General features: G+C 31.7%; 2 protein-coding genes across 2 annotated transcripts; one reads left to right on the top strand and one right to left on the bottom strand.

Annotated features, from left to right (window-relative positions):
- Nucleotides 1–1,095: 1,095 nt before the first annotated feature.
- LOC132754305 (nidogen-1-like) lies at nucleotides 1,096–5,962 on the bottom strand. The gene is made up of 7 exons (XM_060744921.1): nucleotides 5,753–5,962; nucleotides 4,951–5,238; nucleotides 4,059–4,193; nucleotides 3,249–3,485; nucleotides 2,642–2,845; nucleotides 2,235–2,459; nucleotides 1,096–1,989 (listed from the first exon to the last, which is right to left on the bottom strand). Exons 2-7 carry the CDS (start codon nucleotides 4,961–4,963, stop codon nucleotides 1,952–1,954), a joined length of 852 nt encoding a protein of 283 aa, XP_060600904.1. The 5' UTR covers nucleotides 4,964–5,238; nucleotides 5,753–5,962; the 3' UTR covers nucleotides 1,096–1,951.
- Nucleotides 5,963–11,997: 6,035 nt separating this feature from the next.
- Nucleotides 11,998–13,290, top strand: LOC132754307 (uncharacterized). Its single transcript, XM_060744923.1, has one exon. It carries the CDS (start codon nucleotides 12,106–12,108, stop codon nucleotides 13,030–13,032), a length of 927 nt encoding a protein of 308 aa, XP_060600906.1. The 5' UTR covers nucleotides 11,998–12,105; the 3' UTR covers nucleotides 13,033–13,290.
- The last annotated feature ends 3,810 nt before the right edge of the window (nucleotides 13,291–17,100 follow it).

The following is a 17,100-nucleotide window of genomic DNA, read 5'->3' on the forward strand; positions in this document are numbered from 1 at the left end:
AAATTAATTTCACTTCGTACTAATTTGCCTCGACTAGCTCATTAATCTGACACAAATCTTTTATTCAAAATTGTATGTCCATGCAATTCTGCACCAGGAACATAAAACTTTGTCACAATATGATCTACTTTCAGTGCCAAACGCATAATGTTGGATTCCGTCTGATAATAGAGTCTGACGATTTTAAGTGTGGGGCAGGCAGGGAGATATATGGTGACCTGTGAATATTTTGAAAGCGACTTGCATTCCATCTTTAGAAGTTGTAAAGTTTTTAAAAATTTTAATGTTGACTTATAAGTAGTAGCACATGACTTGTGACTTTTGACTTCTGACTCTTTTATACAGCATTTAAAAGTTACTATTTGCCTGAGTAACTTTAACCATCTGAGTAGCCCTTACGAATTTTTTTTAAAAGATGCATACAGATCGTTGAGTTACGCTAAATTAACCACAGGATATTGATAGTCTAGCAAACACACACTACTTTATTTTATCAACATTTGAATGCCTAAATGGTTCTCTTTTCATATGTTTTACTGATGAGATAAGTAACTTTTTATTTTAGGCAAGGGACGATAGTTTTTTTTAATAATTTTGTTAAATTTTCATCCTCCCATATTTGTATACAGAAATATTGACCACACCCATACGTTTAAAATTTGATTACTGTAAAATTGTTATCATCATTTGTACAAATTGCCTGTAATTATTAAAGGCCTAATATGCCACAAAAAAGCTTTCATTTTTATTTCACAAAAGCTTTTTATCTTTTCTGTATTTTTATATTATCCAAAAAGATACTCATTGGTCAATTACCTGAACCATCTTTGTCATTGGTTACTTTTTGGCAATGAATATAGTAATTGTGAATTTGTATTCTGTATATGGTAGTCATATTACTACTTTGTTTACGTTTTGCTACCTTTACGATACTGTATTTCGCATTCATCGCGACTTTCTACAGGTAGCAAACATTTAATTTTCTCTAAAACTTGAACATTAAAATACATGTTTGCCTTTCCTAAAGAAGAATAAATGTATTTGTTTCTGAGACATAACGTGTTTTTAAAAGAATAACAACAAAAACTCTTCTATTAGTTTATCTTTAATTATTTCTAATCTTTATGTAGCCAAATATCAGAATTAGCCGTTATCAGCAAAATCAATTATGATATAATTTTCAGAAATATAAAATCTTAGATAGTTTATCAGAAATCGTATATTCTCATCCGTTTCCATAGAACTTCCGAAAAGGACATCGAACACAAAAGTATGAATGCACCCAACGGATACGGTATTTAGATCAACAAAACTAAGTTACAACTAAATTACATGTTAACAAATAGTCTGTATATGATAGAGTTAGTTTGTATTCATTATATCGTGTACAAGTCCATTCAAATTAAGTCAATTTATAAAAATACAAGTACATTTTAAGTACTAGGTTCTATACTGTCTATTATGTGTTTTTAATAAACTGAAAGTATACAGATGTAAAACAATGTTTTAGATTTTGTTATATTTCGTTTGCTGACAATGGATATTTAAAAAAAAGAGATTCTGATTGCCAGACATTTTTTTCCAATTTGGTATTGCCTTTATTTTCTGTTGGATGTAAAATAAATCCATTCATTAGTCATTATACAGAGATTACACACTTTCGTTTGTCAACATTTTAAGTCACGTTGTAGAACATCTTTCAATGCGTATAAACTCCGAGATTATTAGTTATACTGCAATACACAATTACGGTGTTCCAACAGCAGCACAATATTATTTTAAAAAAATTGATATATGTCACTTAAAATCACATTTAAATACTAAGTACAATTTCCGACACTATATACACTATGGGTTTTACATATGTTCGTACTATAATAAAAAAACGATGATGTTTATCATGGTAAATATCTTAAAAGCAGCAGTTAGCAGTATTTTCTTTTTGATTTATCTATGTCTTCGGCGTCTTTATCTTTTGTACTTCATGTCCTGCAAATATAATGTTTTTTGTATTAATAATATGGATAATAGAATAATATTATACTTTATGCATTTGTCTTTACCTTGTAATTAACTGTTTTATACGTTTCATAAATTATGGACGTCCTTTTAAGTTCATAACGGTTACATTAATGAAAACATGAACGAAATGCTAATACGAGTAGTACCAAAATCATAACCATTTTAACTACAGCGTATGTTAATATTGACAGTAATGAAACGATTTCACCTACCTTTAAGTTTTCGTTTCTGAATTATGTAGGACATTGCAAATCTTACAACTTTATCATTAGGCTGATAGCAAGCAGAAGTCCTGGTAACACTTAGCCGCTGACTGTCCTTCTTGTCTTTGAGTGGATCAAAAGCGCATTCTTCAAAGTTTATTTCTTGATCCAACGTAAACCTCGATGCAACATTGTTCACATTAAACGTGTGCTCTGAAGATGAACGAATAACACCTGAAATGGAGGATGTTTATGTTTAATTTGGGATTTTATTTTCATAGAATATTAATTAAGTAAACAAAGTGCGGAAAGCAATTGTACTATAAGATACTAATATTTCATTTGTTTTTAAACTTCATCGTTCTTTTTATTAAAACAAATGATATAAATATTTTGATATGAATTAAGTGTTTTACCTGGACTGACTCGTCTATACACTTCACTGTTATCATCAATGTTGATTTTCTCACCATATTTAAGTTTTGGAACATATCCGTTAATTACCGTCTCCATTTCGATTTCCCTAGCAACGCTTGTTTCATGATAAATGTACTTCTGTTCAATTACAACTTCTTCGCCGTTTTGGTAACGAATACGAGCTGTTCTGTTTAAGTCTCCACCTAAGTTAAACGCGTTCATGAATAAAATTATGTGTCATTTGGTATAAATATTTTTCAAAACAAAAATGTAGGTTCACCAAAAATTTAAAACTCATATTTTATGCTTATACACATAACCGTAATGTTGAAGATAATTTTAGGGAATGGAACGTACATAAATGATAACTCAAATAAATTATTTCCTGATGTACATATAATATGTTTAATATGTACTCTTTATCTTGAGATCATCTTTGAGAAAGGTTTGACTATATGAAGAATCATGTTAGTTTCATGTTTAGTTTTCATTATGCTATGGTTCTATCAAATCACACTTTTCATTTTTTAAGTAAAGTCTTTTTTTATTATATAGAGCTTCAGTAAAACTTTGGAGGAATTGGATAGAGCGATACAAGGACTATACCTGTAAACATAAAACCGTTCCTTGCCCCCGGTCCTCTTTTCAGCGCATACATCCATCCAATTACACAACATATTGTGTTCAATGTAATCATTTCTGAGCTGATCTCGTCTGGTACACTACTGATAGCTGTGTAAACTCTTCCTTTCTTGGAAGGAACAAATGAATGCATGTCAAGCTGATCAAATGACACACCGTTTAGTCTGCCGGAAACTGTACCATTAATTCGGCGGGGATTTGCTGTTCGTAGAAAATATATTATTTACTCCTGAGAATAAATTTTAAAATAAAGATATTTTTGCAAGAATCCTAAAACAAAAGCGATACTTTTTGCAAAAAAAATATATTTTGACTCCTCTTTCAATTAAAATTTCACAAAGTCATCACACAACTGAAATAAAAAAAAATTAATGACTTAAGTTTCATCATTTTTATTTCAAAATTATGCATATTGCTTAGGGGGCACAAATGGTAGCTAACACATACCAGTGCCTTTCATATAAAGGCTAAATAAAATCGTGATTGCCACATTTTCAAGTTTTCATTTTATTGCTTTCTTTAGGGATTCCGATTAACTGCTATTTTCTTATGATTTGTAATTAATTCGACCATTTCTCACAGAAAGTATACACACCGTTCGGAAGGCCTTTGTAATGATAGTGTGATAGTGCAAATCTAATAGTTTTAAATATATAAATATTAAGCATTAGTTACTGTCAAAAGCACCAAAGTTTTTATATGTTTTATGGCATAGCTTTCTTTGAACAAAACAAGTTTATTCGTGACTTTAAAAAAGAATACAATGAGAAGTACTTGTTTCAACACAGTGCCTTCCGTTTCCAAACGCCGGTGATACACAGCTGCAGCAGAAACCATCAGTATAGTCAATACATACAGCATCTGAATGACACTGACCAGCACCTTCCTGACAAGTCTGTTTGTCCAGCTCTGGCTCAAAATTAATATCAGTTAAATTAAAATGAACTTGAAAAATTTAATAAAACAGTAATTTGGATGGACATAGACGACCATTGGCTGTTTATATAAAGATAGCAAAATAATTTTTAAAATGTGGCCTCCGATATTTGTTTTCCATTCCTGGATTTGCACATTTAAAAGTATATTCTTTTTATTAAATTTATCCTGCTGTTTACCACTCCACAATACACGTTCTGTCATAGCGTTTGAAACATAGAAAAAGCAACAATAGTACAGGTAGAAGGTTTCAACTATTTATAAAAATCTGGATACAAAGTGTTCCCTCGGAAGCATAAGTCACAACAAAATGAAAATTCCAGACTTGCTTGTCTGTAGTTGGACAGGTTTATGCATAGACAATAAATTCTCATAATAGTTAAGATATGATTCGTTAAATTAACGTAATTGATTAAGGCATAACTTGTTTAATCTATATCCCTCTAATGTGAACTTAACTAAAAATATTTTTATTTCACGAGTTTAAATTTTTGAAAGCCAATATGTTGTTAAATACAGACAAGAATGGAAATCACCAATTCAACCAGAAGCAATTTAAAACAGAAATATAATGAAACTCTTATGCACCTTTAACAGCTATTAATAGGTTGTTATAATCTAATTAGCTAATTCTAACAACTGATGAAAGCAAAATCTTTTTATATACATGAGATTAACACTTTTTTTAAATAAAATCAACCATGAAAAGAATATTAAGACAATAACGTACTTTCTTCCTCCATCTGCACACCAAGAACGGCTACTGCTGTACCAACACGTCTACTTTCTCTGTCTGTTCCAGTACAAACATAGTTACCAGCATAGCTCGGTTGAACATTCGGAATTGTCAGGATACCGTTATCTTGTGATGATCCGTAAGGTAGACCACTAGAGCGAGACCAGAATAACGTTACCCTGCCAGTCTCATCTTCGGTGTAACATTCAAGACGAGCAGTTTCTCCGACGATACTTACGTACTTAGTCTGTCTTACAATGCTTGTAATCTCTGGTCTCTCAACTGTAATTATTTATATGGTTAAAGTGTCATCAAAATCATTTTAAATGTGTAACATGTTGACTTAAAGATTCAAATATCGCTCTCTATGAAAGTTATTGCTAATAGAAACAATATCTATTTACACCTAAATAGTTACAAGAGAGAAAATTATTTTCACCTCTGCTACAGACAGCCTAGTATCTGAGTATCTGAGTCCATTTCTTGCATATCATATATAAGTAGTAGACTCAGTTCAAAAATAAATAACGAAAACTTATATTTTATATTTAGCAATATTTACGTTTATATATGCGACAGAGTACCTTCATTAAATGAACGTAGATCACGAAAAACTAACTGTTAATTGTCTTAAAATAAATATGAACGCATTTCATGTTCAAAACAAATACACAGAAGGGAATAAGCGAAAATACAATACATAAAAATGCATGAAATAAATGTCATTGAAATCCAAAACTAGCTTTTGCCTGGCATCTGCCTCTCATGTTTGAGTAATTATCAAGGTTTGACTTACCAGCAATGACGATAAGCTCAACCTCTTGTCTTGTTACACCGTATCTGTTTGTAGCAGAACATGAATATCTGCCAGTATCATCTCTCTTTAGGTTTCGGATAGTAAGAGAATATTTGGGACTGACCGTTGCTCTGTCTGGTAACAGTCTTTTGTCTTGTCTGCTCCATACAACATTTAATGGTCCCTCACCACTCTTAACTTGACACTGTAACACAATCGTGAGTTATACCATTCCGTCATGGGTAAAGAACTTCATTTCAGAGGAAATATTTCAAGAAGTGTTAAACCGTATCACTTATTGTTCTATCTTTAAAAACTCGTCAACTTGCATGTGTCTAAGTTTTCAATACATATAGAAATGTTAGCAATGCTTGGAAAACAATGACATAATAATATAACTTATTGTAGCTTAGAAAAGAAAACCTATATTGTAAAATTAAGAAAATTAATCTAGAAATTAAATTATTGCTTATTGATCTTGATATCTTTTCAAAGTAGGATATTTTCTATTTTACAGTATGTTTAGGTCCCTATTTCTTGCTTTCACATTTGACTTTATAAATTTTGTAATCATATGCAATAGTAGCAGTATTGTTAAAAGCATCACATATGAATTATTGCAAATAGAAATAAAAGGATAATGGATAGAAAGGAATTAACAAACAAATTATAAACATCTTTAATTTAATGCAAACAGATAATTTGAATCCAGAAACATATCAAACACTGTACAAAAATGTTAACCGGCCTTTGTTTCCCAAACAAAACAATTGCTTTAACAAGAGATTGACCTTAAAGTGGTTCATAATACCATCCACCACATAACTTTTATGAAAGAAAGGGGCTCTGAATCAAAATTTAAACTCCAAATTCAAATGGAGCAATCTCTTTACTCAATAATTTCGTTACAGCTTTTTTACACTTTTTAAACTGTCTAATATACTGACCGATATGTAAGATTAAAAAAAAAATTCAAACGGAATTTGCAAAGGAAGTTAATAAATGAGAACGTTTTATTTTGTATAATAATACCACGCACTTGCAACGCGTATAGAGAGAAATACTGAACCTTTCTGATGTTATAAAAACAACTTTCGTAACAATTGACAGAATAATAACTTGAAACATGGAACATGTTAAGATCTATGTATTCCTAAATGAACATGTCATGTTTCGATAAGTAAACTAAATTTTCTGACACTAACATCTTGCTAGGCAAATATATATGCAAAACTGTATGAGAATTAATAACATTATATCAGTGCAATGCATCAATGCTCAAATAATGTATATAACACCTTTTGAAAATCATAAACTGAAGTTACCTGATAAATTCAGGTTTGTTGGTGTGTGTTTCGATATTTTCATGGGTATGACTAGACTAAGAGGATTGTGAACCATATTTGTAGTCTCGTCATTTTGAACAAATTTTATAGCTCAGCAAGCTCTTGTGTAAATAAACTAAGAACATTTTTTATGTAGAAAATGTAATTAGATCTAAACGCAGTGTAAAATGTGATATGGAAGAAAGTATAATTTGATAGAACTTAAATATCTGAGCAATTGAACTAGAAAGTAAAGAATTATCCTGTACACTTTATTTTAGAACTACCCTACCCTAAATTTCATTAAAGTATGACAAGGACTATCTTTTACAATTTATTTTAGAATGGCCTATGAAATTCCCAGATTTCAGTTTGTAATTTTAAAATGAGCAATCAAAATGTTTCTTCTTTTATTCAGTTCTTCCCTGTAAATTTTACAAGAAGTCAATCTGATTTAAGTCGGCTTTCGGTCGAAAAAGAAATATTATCGAGGCTCGAGATTAGGATATATGTGTTAGCTTCACACAATGTAAGCCGTGTAATGTTAACCCACCCAATGAATTAACATGAAAGATTCTCACTAAATTTTTTCATATGATAATTCATAAAAATTTAATTTATTAGGCCTTGTTATTTACCTGAAAATATCTATAATGAAACATTTCCCATTCCGATATTAATGATACTATCATGGTATAAACGGCTGAAGGCAAATATCATACCCCGTCACACCGGCATTATGGCCTAACGAGCCAAGGGCGACCTAGGTCGCATAAATGCCGTAGGGTTGACTTTGGAACGCATTGGCCGCCGGGAGGACCCTTTCATGGAAATATACGTAACACAAACACGCAGTTTTATGATGAGCATTTTACCTTGTAAAAACGGTAGATCCCTCTGGCTCCCCAGCCTTCATAGGAGATACAGCAAGTTCCGGGCGCAAGTCTTTGCATAGGCCACCTGACTGGAAAGAATCTTGGTCATAGTCGTCAGCACAGCTCACACCTCTTCCGTCCGTTTCTGTCATTTGACTTTTTATGTTAATATCTTGTGAGAATTTTTCAAGTTTTTCAATCCTGTATTCAAGACTATCAAAAGCTTTAGCAAGAAGTTGAAGTAATGGATGTTTCATTTTTTCCCCAACTGAAGCAGCGCTGACCCGATATTTGGTTCCGTTCCGTAAATATCGGTGTTAACACATTTAACTCGTGCAGAATAATAAATCACTAAAGAAAAAATAATACACAGTTTGGCTGACATCATCTGGAATCCAATTGCAATTCTGGGGAAAGAAAAAAACAGAATATGACAAGAAATAAATATTCTTTATCCACCACGAAAAATTATGTACAGTGAAACAAAACCCGACCTATTACAAGGAAAAATGAATCCAATGCAGTTATATGTAACGTCATATACTTTTAAAAACAAATTAAGTGAAAAAACGAATTAAGTGACCATTTCCTGTACATATTAATTGGATATATTTCATGAAACAAAACAAAACAACTTGTTAAATGGTATGCCGTTTTGGAGTGGAGTGGAACATGCAATAGAGTATAATTACTCCTATAGTATATCAAACAATGCCAGTGCATCATGACTTTTTATAAGAGTTTCAAGAGAGTTTCAAGAGTTTATTTCATAATACATATGGACAATATTCCAATGCTTACACAGCATCAATCGGATCTTCTCGACGCTTTCCGCCAAACTTCACACAATAGTAAGAATACACAAAAAGGATACGGTATTTTTGTCTACCCTACGCTAAAAATCTAATAGTAATTTTATGCAAGGAGTTGAATAATAAATTTATACCAATATATCAAGAAAAAGCCCACCTAAGTTAAGCGAATTTACAGATATAACAGTAAAAAGTACTTTATTTATGGTTGTAGAAACCGAAAGTACAAAAGTGGGACAAAATGAAAATTGCCGGCTAGATTAAATGAATTACTGGTACTTTATTTTACATCTACAACAAGTTGATATACTTTTCCGTAGTTATTATTGATAATAGCCGAGATGTTTCGATTAGCATATTTAAATAACTATATTATATAGTCAAATGGTCGATGCTAAAACTATATAAAACATATATCATTAAGTTAAACAGTAACTTTTAGCAATAAAAAATGTTAATTATGATTTCTAACACAAAATGACAATACAAATAACACATCCCATATTATCATGATAATTTAATACATATACCATCCTATTAACACAAAACAAAAATTGTATATAATATCACATCTTTCAGCGTTTGGGATAAACGTTTTGATAAGTTACGAAGAAAAGTTCAGACATACAATGTTAAAGTTCTAACAATTTCATTTCTTATATCCATTCAAACGTAATAAATTTAGGTAAATTTGGTCTTTTCCAAAAGTGCTTTGTAGTTCAGCATATAGAGAATATTTTCTGATACAATGCATTCAAGAATGTAGTGAAAATCAACAATTTCTACATTTCCTTTATAAAAAGGTATAGCTATCGGTGCGTTTCATATACCAGCTTAAATTTCTAGCCTTTATGAAGAAACTCTAAGCCAAGCCATTACAATTCTTTTTTTGATATAAATACAGTTTAAAAGTATGTTTAAAATTTAAAATCTGCAAATAATACCTAAGAACAAGCTCTAGATAAGTCATGTAATTCTGAAAACCAATTTTTAACAAAAACATCATTCTTTATTTGACTAAACTAATAAATACATTTACGTTGCCTACACCTTGAGATAACCATACATCATTAAAATTAAGTGCCTATAACAAATCTCAAACTTTACTGTTTATATAGTTTCAAATATACACGTAGGTTTCGTTTAGATCTTGAACATATACTAGTCACGAATGATCGTTTATTATTATACTGAAGCGTAAAATACACGTATAATGTCTTAGTTCAAATAAAATAACATGAACAAGAATCATTTATTTTGACATGAAAAAATAATAACACCTAAGTACAGATATATTCGAAAATAAGAAGCCACGTACAACAAAAAGTGTGATGATTAATAGACAGTGGTTCTAAGAATTGAATTATCAAACTGTAAACAAAATAAACCACCAGACATGTTTTCTTATCGGTAGCGTGATAGACTGTTTACTGAATTTTCCGAGAATTGAGTGTTTTTGTTTTTTGTTTTTGTAGCCGGATTCGTTTCTAAAGTAATGTTCACAACAAAGATTCGTATAAACTTCAGAAATCATTACTTACAAGAGATAACAATGTACTTCGTGTAAGGTGAAACAAAACGAATTCTCTGTTATATCAAGGAGATGTTAAATTGAACTTCTGCATTATTTTTGTTCAAATTGAAATTACGTAATTCAATTCAATTCAAATAGATTAGTTTTGTCTCATCTCATGTACGTGTAAGCAAAGCTTACATAGGTAAATATAATAAAAATCATATTTCCATATATAATTATTTACCATACACACCTTGTTAAAAATGTATAGGGAATGCTGTGATTCTATCATTTTTAAACTTAAATATTTCTACAAATGTTTCTAAAAGACTATATATATAACAATGCACGGTCTGATGTTATACAATGTATCAATTCTGGTGAATTCAAAATACTATAAAGTATAAAATACACTTAAAAACATATTAATAAAAACATTACTCCTGATCAATAATATAAGCTCATTCAAAACACTCTGACATAAAATGCCTATACAAAAAAAAATATATATATATAAAAAGTAAAAATAAAAATGAGAGAAAAAAGAGTAACTACAGTGAAATTTACGTACGAGACAAATATTATTAAGCTGACATCATTTTTGTGACTGAAACATTTTTTTAAAGTTATACAATTTTATAGCATAAAAAGACATGCAGGTACAACGTATTCTTTTAATGTTCAAGAAGAAAATGTTTTGAAATGTGCTATTTCATAAAAGTTAAGAATGGTCTTTTCAAGTATGCATTGTCATCTGAGATGATCATTTAATAAGAAATAAAGTTGTTCTTTGTAATATTAAATTTGCAACAATAAACCAATTAAATTTGCAACAATAAACCAAAGACGCCACGTCACTGACCATATAAAATTGTTTATGTATGTAAATCTAATAAAAGATTGAAAAATAATTTATAGTGTTAATATAGCTTCATGTATATGTATTTAGACAGGCGTCGAGAGAAAAATGACTAGAAATATGTATCTGCTTTCCATGTGTATTCAGTCTTTTGGAAAATACAAATAAAATACATATAAATGCAAAAATACATACAAGTTTGAATACATCATTGATGATACAGATTGCCGAAACAAGAGTTACACGAATAAATACAATTATACACGGATTCACGGGTTAAAGTTATATGAAATATTTAACAATGCTAACGGGATCCGCAGTTTTCCCTATTGAACGTAGAAGAACCAAAAAAGTGTGTGATAGTATGCAATAAAATCACTGTTGACATTCTATATTTAGACTTGTGACATAATCGTTTGACTATCCACTAAAATTGCGACGCGCCGAAAATGAAAATAAGTACGGAAACAAATCAGGAGCGATTTAGCTTAATATCAGATACGGCAGCATTTATTTGTTAATGTCGTGTTAGATTTGAAATAATATTATCCAAATCAGTGATTTTATCTCTACGTCTTCGTGATATATTTCCTCGCATCCGAGCTCTACATATTGATTTTATTGAGCGATAAAATCACTGTTTGTGATATATTATTTCTAAAGTAGGCCTATTTCTGCAAGCTATTCAGTATTATCCCAAGCTAAAATTGTTCCACAGAAAGGTCTTTTATATGAACAAAGAATATCATGGCTTGATAAAAGTTGTATCAGTTGTGTTTTCTTTCTTTAGATTTTAGAAGTGCGCGCGTAACATTTTATAATAAGTGTAATTCACAACTCTGTTTGAATAATTTCATGCGAAATCTTGCCGATTTCTTTTACATTATCTCAGGTAAATGCACAGTGAACAAAGTGTGTATATTATAAGAATTCATCGACTGTTTTAGAACTAAAGTAGGTTCAAAGATGGCGCGAATATTATTCATTCTAGTATCTTTAATGGTTTTATATCCCGCGCTAGTTAAAGGTGAAAACAACGTCACTGTCGGATTAGAACCAGATACGGAGCCTAAAATTGCAGCAAATTTTCTTCGACTGTGGAAAAGGACAAACAATCCTTTAATTCGACTTCTTGCCGAGTCTTTTGACAGTCTTGAAAGAAAGTTTGATGGAGTTGAACAACTTGTTGTGGACGCTGAAATAGAAAGGCAAATTAGTGAAACGGACAGGGTAGAGACCAGTCTTAGAAGTACAATCAATGAAACTGAGCGCAGACTTAAACAATTGATTAACGACAAGTTCGACACTCTTGCCGGAGAAATATGCAAAATGTACACGTGTACAGAATGGTCAGAATGGACTAAGTGTGACTCCAAGAGTTATTTAGATTATGGATTGAAAAACCGTACCAGAGAATGCAAGAAAGGGGCTTTGTTCTGCTCCGAATCCTCTAAATCTAAATCTGAGACTGAGAGCGTGATGTGTCAGTCTGTATGCCCCGACAATTACACTGAGACACCATCTAACTACTGCGTCAAGTTGTATGATTCCATAACACGCTCGAGAGATGATGCCGAGCTTCTTTGTCAGCAAGATGGTGGCCATTTGATAAATATTGATTCTGCAACAAAGTCTGATGATATCACAGAGATTCTTAAGCAACAAAACCCTAGTGGACGTGTGTGGATTGACGGCATTCAAAGATCATACGGTCGGGAATGGGAGTTCAGTAACGGCTTAATGAGTCCACAGTTTTCTAATTGGGAACGTGACCAGCCAAATGGAAACACATATCCGAACTGCATGTATCTTCTGCCGTCATCTGGCTGGTTATGGGCAGACTTTCCCTGTTACTATTCTTATAACTTCATGTGTGAAATATCATCATATTAATAATGATAATGAAAGTCACAGTAGTGAACACTGAAATGTTAGCTGAGATAAATGGTGTACTCGGTAAAACCGATAGGACTGATTTTAATTTACTTATTGATGATATTTGTGAGATGCATTGACTAAATCGGAGAAGAATTCTATAAGACATAGTCTTTCGTTCTAATCCTCTTCCGTGAATATTGTCAAATTTTGTATGTGTATATATTTTAAATGTTATTATGTACATATTCTGAGAATAAATATGTTTAAACTAAATCGGAATTATATTTGACTTGGGAAAACACCATGTGAATAACATTTGACGTCACTCTGTTCGTGTTGAAAAAATCTGTTAGATAAGTTGTGTTTTGTAACATCTTAGAAGGAAGTGCGCAAATGTGTTTTTTCTCTCTCTCTAACAATCATAGTGTGTAACTACAACATGGAATTTTGAGTTTTAGTTTACCTGAGTACATTGTAGTTATTGTGAGCTTTAAGGACCAATATCTCTCTGTCGTCCGTCCGTCGTCTACAACTCCTTTAAAACATGGCCAAATTTGATGGCGTTTGTCTTTGTAGTTGCGTGCACCAAAGTTAACAAAGTTATGATGATTCGGGTCTATTCCATATCTTGACGATACTAGCTTTAAGTACTGTAAATCCGGTATTTTTCGCGATGTTTTAATTTTCGCTATTATTCGCGAATCGACGCGTCGCGAATTCATGATGCCGCTTAAATTTTTTAACATAACATACATTATAAAAAAATAAATCTGATGACATTTTTTTTTCGAATTGTGATTAAGTTTTATAATAAATACAATAACTAAATGCAAATAATAAAATATGTGCAATGTTTTATATACATAATAAATATTCGAATAATAATAAAGATATGAAGGTCAAAGATTTTTCCCATTCCTTTTTTCCTCATGAATACATGCATGTAAAACACAAAAAGAGACAATATCCACAAATAAAAATAAACACATATTGTTAAGATGACAATAGATTTATGGTAAAACAGTGATCAGCAGACAATTTTCATACGGTAGACTAAGTATTATAAACAAGTATATAACACCTTCTTACAAACATTAAACGTTTTATCAAACACGTAATTTGCAAACAAAAAATCAAATTTGACCAATAATTAGAAAACCCGTTTATAATAAGTCAATTACATGTATGTAGGTACATTTTGTATTTAAAATAAGGATATAAAAACCGTCTCTTATTAACACCATTAACATGTGGGGGCCTCCGTGGCCGAGTAAATAATTTAAAGGTGCTTATATTCTTATCCGAAAGAGTAAGTTCCGGAGGTATTTAAGATGTATGAAAAGACTTTAAAGGTGCTTATATTCTTCTCCGAAACTTTCTTAGATGTAGTTTATGCAACAGCTTCTAATGAAGGTGTACCAAGTGTTCAAATCATACAACTTCTGTTGAAATTCGCCCCTCCCAAGGGGCCTCTTGATTATATATAAATACCTTTTAAAACATACATGTATTCTCCCCCAAAACCCCAATGCGTAGATGTTAGGTATTTAAAGGGGATCATATGACCATGACTCGTTTTGTTCAAAATACCGTTGATTCGCGGTATCTAATTTTTTTAATCAATTTTGTTCAATCATAAATCTTGAGTTAAAGTTTACCCTGCCACGTGCAACTTAAGTATATCAAGATTCCTGTAAGATAAACCGTAACATCATCGTCTGTCTTCTGCATATAAAGCGTACAATGGTCCCTGAGACGGATCAAATTGGCATCGCTCTGATGTTTTATTTATTTTGCACATATATTCAGTTTAGAAAAAAACTTTCACTTCTTCTCAAAGCACATGGTAAGTGCTTAAAAGTTTGGTAAACAAATGTATGTAACTGTCTTATTAGTCTATTTAGTTTTGCTCAACTTCAATGATGTTTCTAATGTAAATTCAAACCTTATACGAGACTTTGAATGCCTCCAGCTGGTTCGTGGAAGGCCAGAGGTTCAACCAATGTCTTTTCATGCCAGTCCGCATAGATTAATCGGGTAGAGCACGATACTCTATATTTTCCCGGGCTGGTCAACTAAAATTACTAATCAGTCTTCCAGATGAGACTTTAAATCGAGGTCCCGTGTATGAGTGCTTCAACACTTGGCACGCCTAAAAAACCAGGAGAAGTTTCTGGAATTGGGGCATCTATCTATATATGTATCTTGCATAATCCTCCGAAATCTGAAATGACAAGCACTCTTCTGAATGACTCTCCCATACGGGCAACCGGTAGCGAGTATAAAAAAACTCAAATACACACGCACGCATGCACGCACACACACATAGACACACGCGCAGGCGCAAACACAAACGCACACACACAAACACGTATGTCGTATAAGTAAAGGGCATCCGTGACCGAGTGGTTAATGTCGTTGACTTAAAATCAGTTGCAACTCACCACTGTTGGTTCACATCTCGCCACGGACTTTGAGTTCTTTCATATGAGGAAGCTATCCAGCTAGCTTATGGAACGTCGGAGGTTCTACACAAGTACCCGTTCGTACATGCAAAAAAGGCACGGAGGGTCGACATATGACATTTACTGTGTTGGTTCGACGTTAAACCACCCAAAAATGAATAAATAAATACATCATATAAGAAGACATTATTATATGTGTATAAGGATATTGTCTGAAACATTAAAATACATGTATAGCTATTATTAGTAAGCAAGACAGTTTTGGTGAAAATATTTACTAACAATTCACTGCTTGACAATTGTGTTTCTGAGGAAAAACACTTCTGAAATTTTCAGGTTGTTAAACGTATATGAATTCGTGTTTTTAGTTGAATAAGAATATCAAGACACGATAGCTTAACAAAGTTTTAGTCACTTACATTGTCATTTTTAAATAGTTCATAGTTTAACTTATCCCTGATACGTATCCTCAATAAAAAGATGTATTATATAGTATCGCTAAGCATCACCATTATTTAAGAGAATAAGACAGCGTGCTTAAAGATCTAGTGGGCTTTAATTATCATACACATTAATTACATACCCATGTAATTCCAGCCAAAGCTACGATACATTCATAGTTTTTTAGTCTGGATATTTTTGAGTTCTTTGGAAGTGATCTGTTTTATATCACCAATGTATCTCTTCAGCGTATTGTCACCATAGGCATACACACTATACAACATACAAAATGTATGTACTGTCCTAGGATAATAATTTGGTCTTAACGGTACATGTGAAAGTCCAAAAACGGGGTTATCTGGATTATTATCCGATATCGTAAAAGAAAACACTTACATATACTATATAGCATTATTCTTACAGTATCGTTTGTTTATTACCGTTAAGGCTCTGTCGATAGATCGAAATTATCGTAACCTTTAGTGTTTTGTACTCATAGGTTCGATCCATACGTAGTACCATTTTATAACCACAGTTATTTCTTCTTGCTTTGTTCTTTTTATCATTATAATTATTTAGATCTATTTATTTTTCGTTTTCCTTTTTGTTTTCTTCTTATAATATACATTTTATAGTATAAATATATATTTATTCTTATTTTTATTCTTTTTTCTTTTTGTATTTTTTTTATCCTAGTGTAATAAAATATTCGATCTCACATTCATGTATGTATATGAAAAAAAAAACCGGTCAAACTTGTTTTCTGAACAATTCAGTGTTCTGATGTTAAAAAAAATGTGTCGTACCAGTAGTCGAACTTCTGCCTGTACAGGTGAAACAAATTACTGGCACGGTTGCTCTACCTACTGCGCTAACAAGACAGATAATAACATGCACTTTTATTTTCATTTTTATAGGTTGTGGCATTGATCTGCCTAAGGGGGCAGGGGACATATACGAATGATGGCCCCGGTCAAATTTTTTTAATAACTCAGACATGGTGTTTTGAAGGTACTGATAACTTCTGATATTTCTCCGTCATTGTAATTCTTTCTTGTTTGTGTGTAGGAAATGAGCAGTATTTTTGGGTTTTTACCCGAAACTAAGCATTTTGGTAGCTTTGTATGTATTTCTGACTCTCCGAATGGAGGTGAAAAAGTTAAAAATCAAGCTTTGA

The sequence above is a fragment of the Ruditapes philippinarum genome, unplaced genomic scaffold (assembly GCF_026571515.1).
Source record: "Ruditapes philippinarum isolate M1 unplaced genomic scaffold, ASM2657151v2 ctg5929_1_1_1_1, whole genome shotgun sequence".
Taxonomy (NCBI): domain Eukaryota; kingdom Metazoa; phylum Mollusca; class Bivalvia; order Venerida; family Veneridae; genus Ruditapes; species Ruditapes philippinarum.

Bases quoted from the DNA above. Each gene is read 5' to 3' on its own strand.
- LOC132754307 (XM_060744923.1), top strand. From the start codon at position 12,106: ATGGCGCGAATATTATTCATTCTAGTATCTTTAATGGTTTTATATCCC.
- LOC132754305 (XM_060744921.1), bottom strand. The intron at 2,846-3,248 runs GTATAGTCCTTG...CGTTTAACTTAG, and splicing joins GAACGGTTTTATGTTTACAG to GTGGAGACTTAAACAGAACA. The intron at 1,990-2,234 runs GTAGGTGAAATC...TTATATTTGCAG, and splicing joins TCAGAAACGAAAACTTAAAG to GACATGAAGTACAAAAGATA.